General features: G+C 36.0%; 1 protein-coding gene across 2 annotated transcripts in view; it reads right to left on the bottom strand.

Moving 5' to 3' along the window:
- Window positions 1–23044, bottom strand: part of CSMD1 (CUB and Sushi multiple domains 1) — a 1270279-nt gene that overhangs the window by 643815 nt on the left and 603420 nt on the right. For both annotated transcript variants that reach the window (XM_087775441.1, XM_087775442.1), the window contains exon 5: window positions 17971–18178. In XM_087775441.1, coding sequence (XP_087631567.1) covers window positions 17971–18178 — 208 coding nt within the window. The remainder of the gene's footprint in view (window positions 1–17970; window positions 18179–23044) is intronic.

Raw genomic sequence — 23044 nt, 5'->3', positions numbered from 1 at the left:
AAATGTCATTAAAAAAAAAAGAACAAGCAAGTTGGTAAGATCTTCAAAGTATTCTTTGTAAATAAAGTCATCAACAGTTAAAATAAAATAAGCACAGCAAGCACTATTTTATTGTAGTGGAGCTAAAGCTAATTATTAGATACAGTCATTAGAAACTGAATGGGGATCTCTGTTATATGAAAAAAAAGTAATTTTATAAAGTACTGCTAAGGGAATACTTTCAAGAAAATAAATACTAGTTTGTATCAGTGAATGAGAACATTTAGTTCTAAATTAAAGTTGAAATGGGATGTTTTTCAGCATGATAGCTTCATGGCGGTAATTCTGTTAAGTGTGACTAGATAATTAAGAAAATAATAATTAGGAATATTAAAAATAAATAAATAAATACAGATGGTACATTTGATTTACCAAGAATTATCTTGAACTCCATTGAGCAAAGAAATATTTAATTTCTCTCTAGTTTTACTGGAAATACCTCTAAGATAAGTTAAGACACTAGCATTTTTTTGTTGGCTCTGAAAACAATATATGTTCTTCTGTATTGATATTTTATCATAGTAATGTATTAAAAATTAAAACACATCAGTTAAAAAATGTTCACATTTACAGTTTCTATTTTTTTTAATAATGGAATAAAAAGCCCTCACATTCCTTTATTTTGATGTATTTTACATACTTACTGACTGTATTTCTGAGTCTCCGCCCATTTTTTTTACTGTTTGACTTGTGATTTATATTCTCCTCACCTCCAACAAGCACTCTCAAGAGCTTCTACACGATGCAGCTGCTGGGTGGGACAGATGTACTCTATTTCTAGCAACATGCTGAGAATAAAAATGATTATTTGTTCATTAACTTTTCATATCCTATTTTTCAAAATTTACTTTCTCCACACCTTCTGAGGTTTTTGGATCTTGTACAGCTTGTCCAATAAATCAGGCTTAGTACCTCCTACAAACATCACTGAAGCATAGCCCTCCAACTGGTAAAATCATTGGCTTCATTCTTTATATGAAGCTACATCAGATTGGAGTTTCTTTTTTTAAAAATAGAAGAAAACTGAGAGATTGCTACTGTATTGCTAAAAAAAATAGTAGTCACACTATATTTTCAAAACTTATTCTTCTTTACAACATAAGCTAGGTAAATACATGTTGACCATATCTATACAATACAAAAGAACCCAGCTTTCACAATGTTAGGCACTAAAAATAGCCATTAAAAAATTCAAAAGAATTTCCCAGCTGCAGGTAACAAAATCCGCTATATGCACAACATGCAGTACTGTACATTTTACATGACTGTTTTTGTCAGGTTAAGTATTCTTAAATTAAGTTGCATATGAACACAAATACAGTTTCTGGCACCTTTCGGTATGTTCAGTGTAAAGGAACACACATGCTCTTTGCAGATGAACACCGATCTGTACCAATCTGGATGTCAGCATGAAACCTAAATGCTTTGAATATGACTATCTCTGTGCAGCAAGTTACCTTAGTGAAGCAAGAACTCCCTGCTATGCACAAGGCCATCAACCACTTGTTATAGGCAAGGAATCACTATGTTATTGCTGCACTTCTACAACTGAGTGTTTCTAAAGCAAAACACGCTCCTTTGGACCCAGCAAGTGTTGACAGAAATTAACGGTGCTGTCTATATTCAAGTCACATGTAGAAGGTCAGTCAGTTTTAGTTGGTCAGAGACTGGTCTGGGGCTGAGGCCATCGGCAGCTTATGCCAGTGATTTAATGTAGAAAGCTATAAAATGTTAAAACAAAAGACCCTCAGGAGGAATATACACAGACATTAAATACAAGGTGTAGAAAACCGAGCACAAGGTAGAACACAAAGAAGCCAAGCCACCAGCAGACCTGACGTGGCAACCAGCTGGTGTGAGGGTCCTGTTCTCCTGGGTTCAGCAGACCTGATGTGCCAACCAGCTGGTGGGGGGGGCGGGCCCTCTGTGTGCGTGTGACAGAACAGTAATCACTATCCACTCACCTGTATATGTATGTGTGTGTATGGTATGGTGCTTTTCTTCAGCCGCATTCCCAAAAACTGCGCTCTGAGAGCCTCCCAGCCACGAAATCAGACAAATTCCCACTAGATCTCTAACATCTCAGGGAAGCTCATTGAGGACAGACTGTCTTTGTTCAACACTGAGGCCAGGAAACTCCATGCTGCTGTGTACTTTCCTACCTCTCTATTTGCTACAAACTCATGTTCTGGAAAAGGTTCTTGAGTTTTCTGTGGGGATTCTGCATGGATCTATTTACCTTCATTTCTTAGTCCTCCCAGGCTCTTTAAGCACCCTGAAAGACAGCTGGACTTCCTTTATACTGGTAAATGGTAAGGTGCAGGGAATAAGACTCCCAAAACAAAAATGTAAAAATCCATCCCAGAAAGGGAGAAAGAGGCATTTGTTCTTGATTCTCATGAATTTCAAAAAGGGTGGTCTGCAGAAGTGTATCCCAAGGTAGAGGGTTCCTTTGCTTCAATTGACTGGAGGCCTCTGCTACCTGTCTCAAAGAGGACAAGTTTTCATAGAATTCATTGGGCACAGCTCCTCTACTGCATTTGTTAGAATTCCTGACGAAGTCTGACCACGAGAAATGTTGTGGCATCCAGTGCCCTGGGTTGGCAGGAGGGAAGATTAGCCAGTTGTAACTTGATAAACTCATAGAAAACACAAACTCACATCATATTTATGCTTCTCTATTTTACATCAATCGGTTTCCATAAAAAAAAATTTTTTTTGAGCTATCCCCCAGGACATGTCTATAGCACAAAAATACCAAACAAAACCAAGCACTGAACCAAGTGACATGGGGACTAATGGGTAGCCTGCTTAACAAGAGCTTGTGTTATGGGAAATAACAAGCAAATGCCTGCTACGGTAACGCGCTTTCCTATTTCACGATTTTAGGTTGCAACCAAGAAGATAATGCAATTTGCAGAGGATTTGAAAAAAAATCAAGAATAATCAAAAAATCAGATATCATTTTGTGAAAAACTCAAAAAAAATGATCACTTTATATTATCAAAGAGAAAGTTGTGGGATTACTTGATAACATTTTGTAAGCACTTACTGGGAATTGGAGTCTGATAACAGCTTTTCAGTCTTGTAGACAGAGACAGAACAGCACATTATGGCTGGTACCTGAAGATAGCCATACGCAAGCTTGGAAATAAGATGCTTGTTTTTAACAATAAGGATAATTAACCATTGGAACATATTACAAAAGACTCTGCAAGACTGGAGAACACTATATCAGGGATAGATGTAACTTTTTTCTGAAAAATATGCTCTTTTTCAGATGGAGAAATTTATGGTTTAGTTTACACAGGTCACAGTTGTTTATTAGAATGGAAATGTCTTGTTTCTAATTATGAATTTCCTATCTGTTACCTGAATTTATCAGATCATGATATCTTAACAAAAGTTTACATCACTTCTGCATCAGAGATGCATAAAGAATACAGGTGGTTTGGTTTGTTAATAAAATCAGTCATAATTCTAGAATAAGAGGAAAAAAATTGTCCATATTTGAATCAATGGATGTTATGCTTCATATACCAGGTTCCTACTAAGAAAAGCCTAAGACAAAAAGTGCAAGTAAGCTGCATAAAGACTTCTAAATAATGGAAAAATGCTCCTGTTCTATATACTTTACTTTGAACAAACAGGAAGCTGTTGTTAACATTCCTGAGAAGTAAAAGCTTCTGAAATAATATCCAAATTTGGAAAACCAGGAACTGCAAACTCTATAAAACATTTTCATATCAAACGAGTAATCTTTCTTTTCAGTCTTCTGAGAAACATATTAAAATCCTTAAAATTTTGAAAGGATAGATTCTCTTTTCTTGTAAACCCAGTCATTAGTGTCTAAAATTTGACAATGACTTGAGATTCTCCCAGTATAGAACCATTTCAAATGTGGATAAATCCCAAATATAAATAAAACTTATTAATTCAGCTCTCAAGTCTATGTAGATTTGAAGGGCTTTACTGCTACTTACTGTACACAGAAAAATTAACATTTTTAAGAGCTTCATCTAGCCCAATGGGATTGAGTGGATTGCTTTCAAACACAGCAGCTGAAGCAAACACACTACCGATGTTTTCTATTACCATATTGCTACCCGGGGGGGCAGTGTGCTAATTCTATATATTTATTGTGAAAACCTGAACATCAGTTTCTAAGAAACCAAGATTTCTCTTGATAGTTGTCCTCTGCAGAAGAGTTGAAACCCTCAGCTTTAGAAACTCTCCTAGTAAATAGTGCCAAACTCTGGAATCCCACACCTTCAGCGCTAAATACGAGATTTGCTAATTTGAAGTTTCTTTCCACAACAATGAAGATAGAAAAAGAACTGGTGGAATGAAGTCTTCTCATATAGTCAGTCTTTAGATGTAGGTTCCATATCCTAGAACTAGAAATCCTGAAATCCTGTTGTTACCCCTGAGCTGTACATTATAATTTACACCTGATTACAGCACAAATCAAAGACAGACATCCAATTTGAAGAAATGAGGAGATGGAGAATTCAATGTCAACTATGAAATTTGCTAAAACACTTAATAAAGCCACTCATTCTTTCAACTGTGGTAAGAGATTCTGGTTCCTTGTCTTAATCATACCTTCCTTTGTTAGTTTAGCTAAGTATGATCCAGTATTTTCTCCATGTGGATGTATTTATATGCTCTAAACCTTTACCTCTGAAACTGCTTTCTGATGAGACAAGCATCCGTTTTTGAATCATCTTTTCATTCTTTTTTAACTACCTATCTAGTTTTCAGACATCCTTTTAAACCTGTGAACAGTCTGGCTCCAGTGTTCTGGTTTTGGTCTAATGCTGTTTTATGTACACCTCTTTAATAGGCTTAACACAGGTCTGTTCATTGCAATACTGTACTGAGAACCATGTCATAGGGATTCACATGAATAGCTCAAGTATCCTCCTTCTCTGCTATCACTTCTGAGGTTATGAGGTCAAGCATTTTTCATATCAGTTGAATTCTCGGCCTCAGTTTTCAATTTGTCAGTCTATCATTAAGCTAATTCATGATATAAACACATAATTGGACTGAAATGAAAATCACTGCATATGAATGTTAAAATCCATAAAGCCCTTATTTGCAAGTCAGTCTCTTCTATCCACTTCATATACGGACTGCACGTAATCTACAGAAGTTCGTTACTCTTCCTTCCTTTTTCTTTCCAGTATATTTTTATAAGACCTTCCTTAAGTATCCATCATGGATGAACAGAAGAGTAATAAATAGGAATGTTAGGAATGACATCACAGTAGTAGGTAGCATTTGTCCTGACGTCTTTGAGTAGATAATATCAAAAGGACATTTTAGCATCCTTTAAATAGTTCTAATATGTAGGCTGGACATAAATGTTAAACTACCGTTTCAACCTCAGAAACAGAAAACGCTAATGGTGATTTTTAATGCTTTCACCTTTTTTCTAGAAATGAAGACCACAATATTAGCAAGAACTTGCACAAGTCTTGCCTGAAGATACTTGTTACCGTGACATAGCAACCCTATGACTAAAGCACATATAAGACCCAGATTTTAAATTGGTACTCCATTTGTTTTAATCATGAGACGTTCCTTTCTTTTCCTTTAGTATCCCAGATAACGCACACAACTTCTCATTTCAACATACATAGCAGCAGTCCTACTGACTAGACTCTCTTTAAGTGCACAGCAGCAATTCAGTCTCAGAGCAGTGAGAAATAAGAGCATTTGATGGCATAATTAAAAAGCTATGCCAACTTTCACATACAAGTGGGTCAAACTAAAGCTGGCATTGTTTATTCTTGAGTGCTCAACTTTGTAATATTAATGATATTTTTATGTACACAGAAAGATGACAAATGACACTCCAGTAAATCTGCATATATGCTCTGCTAGAATATATCCCACTTCTGTTTCAGTGTGTATTGTAAACTACATTGCCCTCACTTCAGTCAGCTAAAAAAGACAACTGTAGATTATTGTGACAATGTAACTAAATACACAGTATATAAACCTCATTTGAAGTTACTTAAATTAATTTACATGCTACTTCCTATATATTTTTGGGGAATTTGGTCTTGCTGTTCTAATTTCAAAATAGGGCTGCAAAAATGAATATGTTTTAAGAAAAGTGTGGATTTTGTTTTGATATAGAATAATACTGAAATTAAGCTTGTCTTTCAATACTTTATATATAATTTCCAAAAGCTTTGAATACAAAATAAAACCTTATGCTTGGTCTCCTCCAAATGCAGGTGATCACATATCTCTACATAGGATTTTGTACAAATTTAAAATCACAGAATTCCGTTGTATTAGTCAGATCTTCACATCATATTTTACTGTATTGTTTTTAATCAGTAGATTTTAATACTTGGGTCACATCATTCTAAAGAAATAACAATTGTCCTAATATAAGTAAGTTCTTGTTTTCTGGCCTGGAAAACTTGCATCTCTTTTCTGCCCCTTCTATCTGCTTCACTAACAGTGGGATGCAATTATTTGCCAATCTTATTAGCACACTGAATAGTTTTTCAGTTAATATACTCATCAACTACAAAGCATCCAATGTATAAAAAGAATCGTTAGTACTTCCTTTTTTAATTTTGTTTTAGATGGCTTACATTTGAAATTCATACTCTTCACTGTGGTGCTGCTGCAAGCTTGGCTAAACTGTCTAACCAGCAAAATCCTTATGTTTTCTTTTTATCCACAGCAAATGGCCTTCCCTGCTGGTTGTCCTCTCCCTTGCCTACTTGGGAGATGGGAAAAACAGAAGCAGTATCTCAGTCACAGCTACACATCATATCTAAACTTTCTGTGCTGTAACTATTGTTTTTAAACATCAGAGATACAAAACAGCACAGTATTTTCTAAGTGCAGACCTCTGCAGAAAACCCATTAAATCCAATCGCTAGCCTACCGTGCAGACATTTAAAAAAAAGAGTAGCCATCAATAAACATGTTATTTAAATTCAATTTAACATTCTTTTAGAGTCAAAGAAATAATCGATGCATTCTGTGTGCTAACTAAACAGAGATACCAGGGGCCAAGGTATTTATTAACCGTAAGAACAGTTCATTGACAGATTTACTCTGAGCTAATGTAGATTACAGCACTGGTCTCAGGAGAAGAACCATGCAACAAACTAATGTGTAGTTGGCCAAAAAAGTTTGCAGTGGAGATTCAGGAAGTCTTCTGGAGGATAGTGTCCACTTCTGTACATCTTGTTGGAAGAAAAAAAGTCCTACTAACAAATGTTTTAGTTGTTACATGCCATGTTTTAGTAGTTTTCGGTACATCCAGGAAAAAAAAAAAAAAACAACCAAACACCACAAGAGACTTATTTCACACTTGACTCTTACATCCTAAAATTCTATTCTTCTTTTATAAAATAACGATTAATTGCTTAGATCATTTTATTTGCTGTTTAACTTGCTGGAAAGTAAGAATGCATTCAACTATGCTAATTCCTACCAAACAGTTTTTCATATACTTGAGTATTTGAAAACATATGTTTAAAAAAATCAAGATGTATTAAAAAAACCCCTACTATATCTTTAAGAAAATGGCAATAGCTAGTATTACAATTCCAATATATTTTAAATTTAACACAGAAACCCACAGTACATTAGAAAAGACCAGTTTGGTACATTTCCATCCTTCATCCTCACTGAGCCTAATGGGAAAAGAGGCCACTACTCAGGCCAGTGTAGCTTTGATACACCATGATTGGTTTTCTTTCTGATATTACTCCTAAACTAGGTACCAGTCACAAAACTAGAACTTGGCTTAAGCTCCAGGGAATAATTGTCTTTCTGTTTTCCAGACTGATCTAATATTCCCAGTACTGATATCTGTAAATTGTGAATTGCCCAGATGAACTGAATCATATTACTTCTTCAATTTTGTAACTTCTTTTCATATTTATATGCACACACATATTCTCAGCAAGATTTTCTTCATTAATCTTTTTCCTTCTCACACGCTAACACAGACTTCCACAGATATACGCATTAGTCAACTCCAGTTTGAATTCCAGGTTTGTTTGGGGTTTTTTTTTGTGGAAAAATCAGGGAGTAGATGCATTTTTTTTCAGAACCACTGTGATCATGGCATGCAAATCTAGAATCACTGGTAGGGCTATACGGCAAAAGCGGGGGGGGTGGGGGTGGAAGGGGCAGAATTTAATCTAAAGTTCCAAAATTCAAAATATCTGTATGCTTTGTCTTAACTAGGAAGCTACACTTGAGGCTGACTGCAATGGAGGTACTGTGTAAAAGCAAGAAACATAGTGATTCATAAATATCTCTAAGAAAAGCTTCTAACATGACCTGAATACACTGGTATGAGCTATTTAATCACTAGAATATATTTACCTAATTCTAATATCAAAGACTTTGCAAGAAAATTAGGCTAATGGTATAGATATTTTAGAACAATGCAACAGACCTAGTAGAAGGAAAGTTTAGGAGCACATTGAATCCCCAGGTTTAGACAGTCTGTTTAGAAAGATAGTAATGCTAGTGGTATTTTAAGCAATCCAAGCTCTCTGTTAATGTATTTAAACCTTGTTCACATACTTAATTTTAAAAATCTAGTGCTTTTCATGTTATTTTAAATGTGGTGGAAAATTACAGTGTAGGTCACAGTGCTTCCTTCAGTGAGTTCTCTCACTCTTATGTTCCTGTCAGTTTGTGATGTGGTATGAATTAAGCCTTTATACCTCTTCAGCGCAGTAGGCTGTAAATTAATAGGTGCAAAGAAAGCAATAGTGTTCTGTGAATTAAGCATCAGTTTACTGCTTCTGTACTTCTCACTTCATACACCGTTCACATGCTGGTGTTAACAGCTAAGTGGTCTCTGTGTCTTTACAGCTAGCACAGGCAAGAGATTATATTAGTTTAGTCACTACTACTAGCATGAAGTACATTTACCATCCTATTTATTTTAGGGTCAAAATCCTTGCAAAAGCTTCCACATACTTTTATGCATACGGTTACTAATATAGATATATATTATTTAGCATGAAGATAATACAAAAGATAAGTAATGCATTTCAGATATGCTTTCTTTAAATACAAGCCTAAGAAGTTTTGCAAGATTTCTATGTGAGATATTAACATAAACTAAACATATTTATTAACTGAGCTTTAAATAGATTTTCCTTTGCATCAGGACTTTACCAACATTTTTTTAATTTTTTTTTTTAATCAGGTTATTTCCATCACCTCCATCTCTGAACACAAGATTAACATATACTCCAAAGGAAAGCTGTGGTCCAAAAGAAAGAATGGGAAAGTGTTTTGGTACATTTCTACCTGAAGCCCTCAGAAGAATTACATACATATTTCAGCACTTGCCATCATTATATGGGCCAGTATCTGAGTAAAGACCACAGGATACTGATACAGCTACCATGTATTTAGCAGGAAAGAAGAGGACAGGCCAGGCTTCACTGCTGTCCCACACAGCAAAGGTCAGTGTACCAAAACAGTCATGTTTTGGGGGAAGAGGAAAGGAGAGGGAATATGCCTGCTGGATCAAAGCGACAACATTAGTGATGGTGGTATTCCTGTGGGCTTTTTGTTCATTCTGTGCCAGTGGGAGGGCTGACTTGAGTCCACTTCTCAGGCTCATTTGGGATATCACTCTGCAAAGGCTTTTCTAACCTAGAGCATCAAATTCCCCCATTGCTACGCTGAAGTTCAAATTTCCCAGCCCCTCCAACCCAGCCTGAAGCTGTTTCCAAAACCTTACCTTTAAAATCTGTCATACTATCCCCCAACATACCCAAACAAAATTCTTCACATTAGATTAATTCGTTTCCCAACTCCCCAGCTCCAAGCCCTTATTCCCTCTATTATCCCCTTTCTTCCAGTGCAATGCCAGCAATTCAGAGATCACATACAAATTCAGATGTTACATTTCAGTTTATTTTTTAAACCGCTACTTGTACTCTTTGTCCTTTTCTTCATTATGGTCATTTCAGCAATTAGAATCTGAAGGTGCCTTACTGCAACTAGCAGAGCTCATCTCCTTATATAATATATATTATATTATTTAATATACACTTAAATAATAAAACAAATAAAAAAATTCACACATGTTCTTCTGTATTGCAACAATTTAACAAAAAAATTGCCTTTAGGATGCTGAAAAGAAAAGAAAGACAAACCCTGTCTTAAAATAACAATTTCTTTGCACCTTTCCTTTCTTCTCATTAGTAGTTAGGTTTCATCTTTCCTCCTATAGAAATGTTAGGGAGTAGGGAGGGGGCACTGTTCACTCCCTGTCTCATCTACGTTGTTTTTTTCTTTCTATGGACTCTGAAGGTACTGAGCAGTGTTCATTGTATTTTCCCAAGTCTGCTAACAATTTACTTACAATTGTGTATAACTCATTTTTTCAAGCAGGCATTTGAAGGCCTGCAGAAAATCCATTTTGGAACATGATGATTTTTATAAATATAGCAAAGTACAAGATACATCACTGATGAGATCAGCTTATTAATCCTTATTATGGGAAAACTGTAGGCGTGAAGAAGCTGTTTATCTGCATGTGTTTGGGTATAGCAACCGCTATGCTAAAGAGCTGGATATAGATACTGAATTAAAACATGCTATTTCCCACTCAGGGAATTCTACGAGTCTCTGGAAAGCAATACTTTAAGAACTAGAGTATACCAGTTGCCTGTATGACATGTTTAGTATACATAGGTGGCATCCTATGCAAAACACTGTGCCTATTTTCTTTCTAAATTCTCTAATCTGTGAGTGGGATAACCCTTTCTGAGACTATCCTTAACAACTTTCAGACCACTCCAAGATTCACTCCAAGACTGCAGAACTCCACAGGCACTGAAGTTCAGCATGTTGTTTGCAAACTTTTTATACACCATTTTGACTGTAACTATACTACATGGCTGACTGTTTTTTTTTTTTTAAAAGGTTGGGGGAGTATGTTTTTCAACCCTTAATCTACTAGAAACCAAGGGAAAAAGGACAAGAAGATCAACTACAATGTGTCAATGCTTGTTTGGGATAACTTTCACCAGATTTTAAGCTTAAACCATTGAACATGCAGCAAATGCTGAGGGAGGATGCAGAAACAGGACATGTCTGTGGGAGGGAAAGGGAAGGGAGCAGCGGGAGCATACCTGTTGCCAACAGAAAATAGCTAGGAGAAACCGGGAGAAACAAGCATCAGCACCAAAGGCAGCAACTGCCAGGACTCAGGAGCTGGGGAAAAGATGTATTCTACTGAGTCTTTTAAAGAGACATGGCATTTGCCATTTTACTTATTTTAGGGATTCTTCTATCATTTTTTCAGTTTGCAATATGTGAATGCCTACTGATGATGTGTGCTGTAGCAAGAGTCTGAACAAATGCAGTATGGAAGAAATCAGTTAGCAAAAACATATTTCATGAACAAAACTTTAATTCTAATCAGGTAAATAAACATATTATTAATTAAAATATCTAATATTCTGTCATGATCACTGTATTTTTCAGTCTTACAAAGCTCTTCATACAGACACACATTTTACCTTTCTTGCTCACCTTAAAATTATCTTTGTCCTTCTGATGTATCTTGGGGGTTTGGAACGTATAATGTTACCTGGTAAGTCAATTTAAAAAGTTTTTGTGTTGCTCCATATATTTGATAGATTGGGTTCAAATGCTAAACAGCACTAATGCTGATTTTCAAATGTGATAGACTATGGGATTTTTACACAGTAACTGGAAACTTTGCAACATGAAAGTCAATAGAAAGAATTTGAGGGTAACTATGAAACTGCTTTTCCTGAAAAAAAATGAAATAGGGTTCATGGCAGGTCAGACAGACAGGTTATCAAGTACAGAAGCTTATACTTATTGGACTCAGTTTCATAACCAAAACAGATACAAGGAGAAATCCAATTAAAAGCTAGAGAAAGGTAAAAGCTTCTAAAAACTAGTAGACAGCAAGAGAACCCTTTACCAGCATCTCCAATACAAACATATGGCTTCACAGAGTTTCACTGGTGACAAAAAACAGATGACTGTCAGAAGGTCTCTGAAGAGTCTAAAGTAAGTAACCAAATGCAAATAAATTAATAACAATCTAACAGTATTCTCAAATGAAAAAGCTGGAACCTAACTTCTTTCCTCTCGTTGCACGGCCATGGCACATCCTTTCTCATCTGATAGAGAAAGAAAAGAAAATAGAACTTTATATTGCCCAGGGTATGTCACTAGCCCTTTTCTGGTGTATAACAACAACTTTATTGAAGGTGCATCCACAAGCAATGCATCTTTTCACAGTAAACCAATAGATGGTGCTCTTTAGCTGTATAATTATGTAATTCTGAGCTAAATATTCAGCTCATACCTATGGATCTACTGCCATAGGTGTCTAACAAAAAGGTGATTCAGATCACTCCATAATCTCATTCATTACTTTGCTATAGACCTCTGACAATGAGGGTGGTAAGATTAAGACAGATCTCTATAAACAGGACAGGAAACATGCAGATCAAAATACTACTGTTTTGAATTATATCTAAGTACTTGGACTGGTGTATTTATCTAAGAAACACAAACTAGTATTATGACCCAGCTGTTGTAAGAGTTATTCATTAACGCAGAAATAAGAAGTGAGTTTCAGATGACTCCAGGTACTTACGTCAAATTGTATGCCAAGATTATAGTAATTCATTATTGCTGCTTCCAAATCACTCTCACATCTACATACATTTTTATGGCCTTTCACTAGGATATTGAGGTGATTTATAAGGAAGTCAGAATAACCTTAAAGGTATTTTTAAATAGTATTAGGAAATTAACTTGGACTAAAAAGTATGAAGTGTAGTTCATTCTCTTGTATTGGCAAATACTGACAAAAATTTGAAGGATAATAATTTTAGGTTTAAATTGAAGCACAGTCAGATAACATTAGTATTGTAAGGTAAAAGAGGAAAAAAATAAATTTTAGAACAAAATATATTAAATATTAAGATTCCAAGTTAAAAAGTAATTGCAGAATTATTCTTAGCATCATAATCACATTTCATGCATACTGTAAGAGTCTAAGACAATTTTTTTGTCAAATAAGTTTTTAATCTTGTAAGTATCATGGCAAAGCCATGTTCACATGAAAAAACCTGAGTCAGGCCTATCTACGCTCATGTGAATTGCCCAGCTTTACCTAACCTGCAAATAATAAAATACCCAGTTCAAATTAAAACAAACAAACAAAAAAAAACCCCACAAACAAAAAACCTTCCTCAGTCTCAAGAAGGAGTTTTGGGAAGGACTCATTAAGAAATTTTCAAAAGGATCCCTTCCCTAAGTGACATATTCCTGATTTTACTTCAAAATCATGTTCGTTCAGCCTGGGCTTTTAAGATACTTCTTAACACTATCTCTAGATCCAACCTTGATTTAATTTTAAGTACCATATAACTTAAGATGAAGTCTAAAGGGATGTGTTTTGAAGTATTTTAAAAGTTATATTTAATGTTCAGAAATTATGCAAAAAACCTCTCAGTTCTAATAATTAACAACAGAGGAGCCCTTCAAACTAAAAAGATCCAGCCATTTGGTGGACTTGGAGATGGACTCCAGACATAGCAAAGAGGAAGTCTTTCTGTTATGCTCCCAGAAGTACTGTCCTTAGCATTGCCAGCAAGAGTTTACCAACTCAAGATAAATATGTTTTACATCTAAAACTCCTTTATGTAATAGCAAATTAAGCAAATGATTCAAATTCAAAAAGGTTTCTTTCATCTACAGTCTAACTAATAATACTTTTACTTCCTCCACAGATTAAAAAGCTTGTTCTACCTGCTTCACATTCATTTTGCAAACACTGATGTTCATCTTTTTAAGCCTGTTGACACTTATATTGATTCAAAGCAGGATTAAAAGTGTGGTCATCTATATGTGCACATCCATTCAAGATCCAGAGCTATTTAACTGCTCTTTAATTAGGATAAAAAAAAAAAAAAAAACACAAACTTGAATAGCTTTGGACACTCTAAGTGTATCATAGACATAAAATAAATAGTGTAATGTCACTTGTATCTTTTATAAATTAATTCCATTAGGATGGACTGTATTAATGAGTTTCAAATAATCTTTTAAGAGTAAGAAAAGGTAAATGAGTCTCTTCTTCCTTTTCAATGCATTGGAAAACAAACCAACAATCAGCTACTTAACATGGAAATTAACTGAACATCTTAAAGAAACTTTAGAAACATGTGAGACATATAAGTAATAAATATAATTAATATTATTATTATTATATAATAAATATAAGGCATGTAATATAATCAATATAATTACTATGATATAATATGTTTTATATACATATTTTATAGATAGGACAAAGGGTAATGGTTTTAAACTAAAGGAGGGTAGATTTAGGCCAAACACAAGGAAAAAATTTTCCCAATGAGGGTGGTAAAAAACTGGAACAGGTTGCCCAGAGAGGTGGTAGATGCCCCATCCTTGAAAACATTCAAGGCCAGGCTGGATGGGGCTCTGAGCAACCTGATCTAGTTGAAGATGTCCCTGCCCATTGCAGAGGGGTTGGACTAGACGACCTTTAAAGGTTCCTTCCAGCCCAAACCATTCTACGATTCTATATAACAGATTTTTTTCCTCAGCATTTAGATTCTCCTTGTTCTAGCATCTCCATTGCTTTACTTAAAAAAAAAGTCCATCCAATTTTTACTGTAATCATGCTGGAACTGCTTCTACCTTGTTGATATATCTGGAGAGGGTAATCCAGACCTATAGCACCATACACAAAAATCACTAAAGAATCATCAGTCTGAAATTATTTTCTTTATTCTCACTCTCCTTCTAGCTTTTGCAGTGCTCATATATCTGTCTTTCTATGCTCTTCACTGGGATAATATTTGGCTTATTTTACAGCAAATATTCCTTTAAGTGAAAAAACAATCATAATTACCAGACCGTGCTAATGAATATGTGTCTTCTAACACAGAATTACTGTATAAAGCTGTTGACATGATGCCAGATACAATAAAAGGGAGCAATTAAAAAAAAAAAATTCACATTTTAAGATGATACACCTCTAGACCATTAGTTTTAAGTATGGAACAATTTCACATTTAAACACACAGTAGATTTTAGCAGATTACAGCATGCACTACATTTAGCATGGCTCTAATGTTGCTATGGTAACTGTTCTGGCTTAAATATAGCTGAATGTGTAGCTTCATTCCAAATTACTGAATAATCCTTTAAATACTTCTTATAAAACTTCCCATACCTTCTCCAAACTTTTATCAGTGATTCTCTACTGATCCTGAACTGGTATCAGTGATGATACCATTACTGTTTAACATCTTCATCAATGACATAGACCATGGGATTGAGTGCACCCTCGGAAAGTTTGCAGTTGACAAGCCTGAGGGACGGGATGCCATCCAAAGGGACCTGGACAAGCTTGAGAAGTGGGCCCATGTGAACCTCATGAGGTTCAACAAGGCCAAGTCCAAGGTCCTGCACATGGGTCGGGGCAATGCCCAGTATCACTACAGGCAATACAGGGGGATGAAGGGATTGAGAGCAGCCCTGCCGAGAAGGACTTGGGGGTACTGGGGGACGAAAAGCTGGACATGAGCCGGCAATGTGCGCTCACAGCCCAGAAAGCTAACCGTATCCTGGGCTGCATCAAAAGAAGCGTGGCCAGCAGGTCAAAGGAGGTGATTCTGCCCCTCTACTCCGCTCTGGTGAGACCCCACCTGCAGTACTGCGTCCAGCTCTGGAGCCCCCAGCACAGGAAGGACATGGACCTGTTGGAGCGGGTCCAGAGGACGACCACAAAAATGATCAGAGGGATGGAACACGTCTCCTATGAGGAAAGGCTGAAAGAGCTGGGGTTGTTCAGCCCGGAGAAGAGAAGGCTCTGGGGAGACCCTATTGCAGCCTTTTAGTACTTAAAGGGGGCTTATAAGAAAGATGGCGATAAATGTTTCAGCAGGGCCTGCTGCGACAGGACAAGGGGTAATGGTTTTAAACTAAAGAAGGGCAGATTTAGACTAGATATAAGGAAGAATTTTTTTTACTATGAGGGTGGTGAAACACTGGAACGGGTTGCCCAGAGAGGTGGTAGATGCCCCATCCCTAGAAACCTTCAAGGCCAGGCTGGACAGGGCTCTGAGCAACCTGATCTAGTTGAAGATGTCCCTGCTCATTGCAGGGTGGCTGGACTAGATGACCTTTAAAAGTCCCTTCCAACACAAACTATTCTATGATTCTGTGATTCTATGATCCTAGGAACTTATAATAAATCCTTAGCTTCTAGTGGTTAGAGTTTAGCATTACTAAAAAAAATAATCTCCAATCCAGAACACAAATATCAGGGAAAACGAGAAAAATGTTTAGATTGAATTCTAAGAGAGACAAGATTCTTATGATATCTCTGATTTCAACATAACGCCGATCAATACCATAGGAGATCAATGCAGAATATATTTCCATTGCTTTCTGCTCATATTTTTCTACATCATCTATTATCAGAAATCTTCGGGGGAACACATATGTATACATGACTGTCTGTAAATGTAAAGCTATTCCTATATTTGTATGTTCAAGTTCAGTAGCAGATTAATTTCTTGCAACAGAGTTGCAAATATCTTGTTAGGTGTCTACTAGAGCCTCGTACACAAAATTAAATGGACAGATTTTTATGTTCTGCAGCAAGACTCCATTTGCTCTTCCCTTTCAAGATTTCAGCTTCTGGTCCTTAGAACCACTAATAAGAAAACATTGGCATTGATGATTGTTGTGCATGTCTGTGCATGAGAGAGAGGCAAATGGGGTACTCACATATTATACTGACAGTCAGACATTAGCGCTTAATTTGATACAAAACTGCTTCACTGGCTGCCGTTACACAACTTTTGGTCACATGGAAAAGTTAAGAGTGTAATCTTGTGATATAGGTCCAGAAGTATCTTCAAAACAAAGTTTTTATATGTTTGCGAAGCATGGTTGCCACACATTTTTATTTGATAGAGTTTTTCAACAGATGAGATGCTACCTAGAACTTCACAATTACTAATATATTGCACTGCCTAGCCTGTCATGACATTAAAATAATAGTGAGATTGCTTCAGATCTCCAGAAAGACATTCTGAAGATAATAACCATCAGTCATCTGTGAGCAGCAGATCTGTATTTTTTTCTAGGCTACATTTTATAGCAATGGCGCATATGTCAAGCACAAGACGTTCTCAGAGAAGGAAAAAATGAAAAATCTGCATATGTAGCATGCAGAGAAAGCATAATACAAACCATTCTGCAATTTAATCCATTCCCATAGACAGAACTATCATCTTTTACTTAGTACAGAGAATGTAGATTCAGTATTATAATTACTAAGCCCTAATATTGCTAAGCGAACGGTTTTAACATCAGCCAACATAAGATAATAATACTCGCATACATGAATACATGTAATAAGACTGAATTATAGCCTGTTTAGAATAAGATGGCATCTATTTGCTCTGTTTTATTCCTGTTATTCCTGTTTTATTGTGAGGCTGAATTTTGCTCACTACTTTCATTATTGTAGTAGAATATCATAAGCCATTCAAGACACAATGTCAGAAAATGTTCTCATACCACGTTCAAATATTTTACATCAATAAATGCTCACTGCTAAGATACCTTACAAATGTAACTCTCAAAGATGGAGTAAAATAAGAGGAAGGATCAAGATTTGGAAAGAAGCAGAAACAAACTAATACATTTTTTTACAGATCTGGAGGGTGAAAAGGGACCAAAGGAAAATGCATAACAAAATGGTCATTACTAACAGGTAGAAAATATCTTAAATATCCTTTAATATCTTTTCAAAACACTCACCAAAAAAGAAAAACAGAAACTGAGATCTTTACAAGATCTCTGACTTACCATATTGATGGTGCTTCTGTTCCACTGATCTCTAAGAAGTCATATCCTTCCTCTAACTGGAAGTCAGTAAAGACCAAAGCAATGGTATCTCCTGGTTCAGCCAATATGGTCCAGGTGCAATCAGCATTATTTTCATACTCGGAAGGGAAGTGAGGACTTGAAATAGTTCCACTTGTCCCACGTAGTGTCCCTCCACAAGCTCCTTCAGCTGATGAACAGAATATCAATTACTAGTGGAGCTGCACTTTAAACAAGTGAAGCATCATCCTTGTTTCTGCCATAGCAAACCCAGCTCTTCCCTTCTGCGCATAGAGTACCCACAAATATATGCACACAAAGAAACAAAATACTATCCAGGTGAACGAAATAGAACGTTTTCTGGCCTTTAAGCTGCAGAGATTTTTGGTTTGGGTTTTTTGACTTTTTTTCCTTGTTGGTGACACTTTAGCACCAGGCCAAACAAGGATAAGGTTAGCAGAGACACCTAGTACAAGCTGATTTGGAAAACCTGTACTTTGGCTCTGTGAAAATAAAAAAAGCCTAAGAAAGAACTGGGCAAAGAATCACAGAAATACAGTTAGTCTCTCTGTGATATAAATTTAAAAATATTGAACATTTATTTTCTAAAGATCTCTCTCATTTCTTATATCTATGAAAAACTGCAGAAAAAATATTCTTACAGATTTAAATTCTGTCCTAAACTAGGAAGCATTAATAAAATCATACTAGCCATTCTCAAGTTTTTTCTTCTGAATCAGGATGTTTACAGATGGCAAATAAATTCAGAAGGTTTTGTTGCCAGATGGACCTTCCAAAGTTCACACATCATCCGTTAATAATGTATATTTTTTAATGGTTATTAGCTAAATTTCAAAAAATACAGAGCATAGGAATTTCCTGCTAAGACTGGAAGTTGTTTAATATGTTGCTAAAGGATTTAGCAGACTTCTTGTACTCTTCCTTGCCCCATAACATTTCACTGAAAGCTTTAAAGATATGCTGATTGTTATTAGTATTGGGTATTAAAATACGTAATTAAAAAAAACCAACGAAACATGTCATCCATAAAATTCATTGGCATAAAAAATTAAAAATTCATCAAATGGCTTTTGGTGTGTTATAATGTGACTATAAAAGGTACAGCAATAGTAATTAAAAATATCTCTGCGTAGGTGAATGATCCTAAGAGAAGCATTTCATTTTTATCTGTTTTATCATCTTTACTTACTGCTATTAGCATTAGGTATTATTCGCATACTGTAAGTGCATGTGGAGATTTAAAAACAAATAGCTTGGCAAGGTGCATGACACAACGAACTTACAGTCTAATTAGGATAATAACTGAATAGCTAATTAAGACAACAGAGAAGGGTAGGAGTAGAGCTGCTCTTCTCAATCACAGTTTAAAGCCTGTCAGTGAAAGTGAGTTTTAAAGGAAGATTTGAAGGAAAAAGGATTCATTTGAATCAAAGGAAGATTGTGGCTGGACATTAAAAAAAGGAGACTATTAAAAGAGGATAAATAGCTAATAAGGGACTGAAATAAAAGGAAAAATTGGGAGAAAGGCAGAAACAGAATCATTTATTTAACATTTAAGTATCGTGTGGACCATTAATCTGACTAAAAAGAGAAGAGAAAGCTGCTGAAGAGATTCGAACAGGTAGTTATCTTTACTCTTCTATATGTAAAATAAATTTTGACATAAAGAAATGTAACATAACCTTGGCTACCAAAGCATTATTGAATTTCATGATTTTTTGGCATACAAATTTCTCAGACGAGGGCAGATCTTTTTGATAAATTTTGTATCTTCCTTTCTGGATCCTGATATTTATGTGTTCTTTTTTAAATGAAGGAGATTTAGGGGTAGAATAGATCAACACTCCTAAAAGATTTCTTTTTGTTGGTGAAATCAGGTCATTTCTGTGGTTCCTCCCTCCGTTCCTGGCTTTTTATACAGTGCATGTTGAAAGGGCCATTGTGCCTCTGAGGGATGGAAGGGGAAAAGAAATGAAAATTAAAGAACTCATGGATAAAACTGAGGATCAGAGTCAAAATTCCCAGTGCATAATACATGCAAAGATTACAATGATTTAAAAACTATTGTAAATCTATAATAAATCAGAAAGGAGAATCAGGGTTTGTTATCCAATAGAATCTAGAATTACCCTTTTTTCCTTTTTTTTTAAAAAACTGTATAGCTTTCTAGTACTTCACTTCAGATCATCATCTAACCCATCAAAGAAAAACAAATTAACTTGATACATCCTGTGCCAATACTTCAGTACAGAAACTAACAGTGAGTTATTGATTTCCACTGCGGTCATCATCAGTATCAGAGTTTGAATGAACCATCAAAAACCAAAACCTGATGATTTCCACCCTCTCTGTTTTTCAGGCTTTCTACTTGTTCATATTTTGTCCTAACACTGTGGGATTTTTTTTTCTTGAAGAATCAAAATGTAAGGGTATGTGTTCCAGTTAATAATGCATACAGGTTCTACCTGTATTCTTGAAAGCCAGCAAGCCCTGGGCTTTTCCCATCCAGAACCAGCAAGATGTACAAAATCCTCAGTCAGCCATAACTCTTTGGTACTAGCCATTTGCTGTTAAATTTCGTTATGACAACATTCTCAATGACACCATCTCCCACTGTGTTTATACCGACATTAAGTAACATGCTAGTGGTAATTACAATGCTACTCACTGTTTCTGCTGCAGAGCCCTTGAATAAGCTTTGAGCTCTAAAGCTCTGAATTTTACAGCTGACAAAGAAGGCTTGTGTAGGTGATTATTTCTGGTAAAATCTAAATTTATTTGCTGTGCATTACCAATGAAAGCCAAAGGAACTCAGGCTACTACGCGTATCTGCCCAGAGGAATGTATAGCTTTTTAGTCTATTCATAACACCATTTCTAAGAGGTTTGCAAGAAACCAAGTTAGCTCAGAAAAGGAAAGGGAACATTAGTTAGGTAAGACCACAGAAACTAATTCGGACCAGAGAGTCAGTATTTTCTCTCTGACAGATGTGGATGTGTTAGGGAAAGACCGCGGCAAAAGCAGCTGCACAGAATGATCTTTCCTCTGACGTTATTACCCATGTTCCAGGAACCTGTGGTTTGGGGACTTCCTTCATCATAGGTGGCACCGAGGCTAAGGCAACTAGACTGTCGAATGCTAAAATGTAATAAATTGCCTAAGAGTGAGCACAGGCAGGCAGGACGTGGCCACACCACTCAGAAGGTAGGAGGTACAAACTGCCCGGACACATGCTGAGTTTCACCAGCTGGCCCTAGACCTAGTTGGCCTCCTTAGACTGATCGTCCTTATTGGCCATGGCCTTCTCTATGTTATGGTTTTGAGAGAGTTCTCAGGAATCTTAATGCATCACTGTGCTTGGAGTAATTTGATAGCAGATAGTGCCTCAGGCTTCATGAATTCAAACTCTAAGTGATTAACAAATTGCATTTTAAAATGTGCAAGTAATTAATTCCAAACACTCATGGTTATTTTCAAGTTGTAAGCAACTGCACAAAGTGCTGTTTGTATCAGCATAAATGACTACTTGAAGTATAAAGCTACAAACATTGGATCTCTCAGTAGTCAGGAATTAAGTGCTCTGAATTCAGAGAATATGCATCTTATATAAAGTACACATGCAACCACATATGGCTGGCACCACTTGACAAAAACCATACATACTATATAGATGTGTCGCTTAAATAAAACAGATAAACATATCCATCAAGTTAATAGATGTAAAAATCAAAAGAATCAGTGAGGAACCATGGCAGTCAATGAAAAATCTTACATTTTTCTTCAGACTAGAAAGAGTCATTTCACCAAAAATAACAATCTGACAATTTTGGTAATCTGCATTTTGCATAAACTAGATCTTGCTACAAGTGAAATGCAAGCCCTGCTAAGCAGATATCTAGGGATGGGGTAAGAACAGAAGGAGTATTGTAGAAAACTTCCTTATTTAAATTGGTTTAGATATCTTTTGAACATTCAATCGTTTTTACTGGACTTTCCTCTCGTTCCCACACAAATGCCTTCAAGAGTGCAATGTTTTGTATTCTACATGCCTTTTTTATACAAAAACTAATAAAAAGTTCATCCAAGTGAAAAATGTGTATTGCATAATAACAAAAAAAAAAACCAAACAAAAAAACCCCAACATTTAAAACCCATTTAACCTTTCAAAATTAATTTAGAATCCAAATTTAAATGATCAGAATTGGCTATTCAACTTTAGTTTATACTGAAAGGACTTAATTTGAAAGATCATTTTACTACATTACTATGGTAACATAACTGGTAAAAACATAGCTGTGACTTAAAGTACAAAACTTATAGTAATAAAGAAAAGTTTTTTCTTGTTATGTCATTCGTAGTCATTTCCTTACACTAGCAACAGAATAGACGCAATTAAAAACTTGAGTGAGATTTTATAAATCATCATCAAATGACATATTGTCATTTCAAGTCACATTTTGTAAGCCTTATCAATTAAAGAAAACTGCAGGTTTAGAGGGTTCTAAATGAACCATGGGCATACATTATTTAGCATGCCTCATTAAAAATATCACTGAAACAGTTCTTTATTTATTGAGGTTGGAGAGCAGCCCTGTGGAAAGAGATCTGGGGGTTTGGGTTGATGGCAAGTTGAAAATGAGCCAAGAGTGTGCGCTGGTAGCCAAAAATGCCAACCGTGTCCTGGGGTGCATCAAGCACAGCATAGTTAGCTGGTCGAGGGAGGTGGTTGTCCCACTTGGTGCTGCACTGGTGTGGTCCCACCTCGAGTACTGTGTGCAGTTTTGGGCACCTCAGTATAAGAAGGACATCAGACTATTAGAGTCTGTCCAGAGGAGGGTGATGAGGATGGTGAAAGGTCTTGAGAGCAAGAGGAGTGCCTGAGGTCACTTGGTTTGTTCAGCTTGGAGAAGAGAAGGCTGAGGGGTGACCTCATCGCAGCCTACAACTTTCTCAAGGGGGACAGTGGAGGAGGAGGTGTTGATCTCCTCTCTCTGGTGCCTAGCAATAGGACACGTGGAAATGGAATGAAGCTGTG

The sequence above is a fragment of the Nipponia nippon genome, unplaced genomic scaffold, assembly GCF_047370975.1.
Source record: "Nipponia nippon isolate SJK-2023a ecotype South Korea unplaced genomic scaffold, ASM4737097v1 scaffold_4, whole genome shotgun sequence".
NCBI lineage: Eukaryota > Metazoa > Chordata > Aves > Pelecaniformes > Threskiornithidae > Nipponia > Nipponia nippon.
Note: the sequence above shows the minus strand (reverse complement) of the source record. Positions and strands in the feature narration are given on the sequence as shown.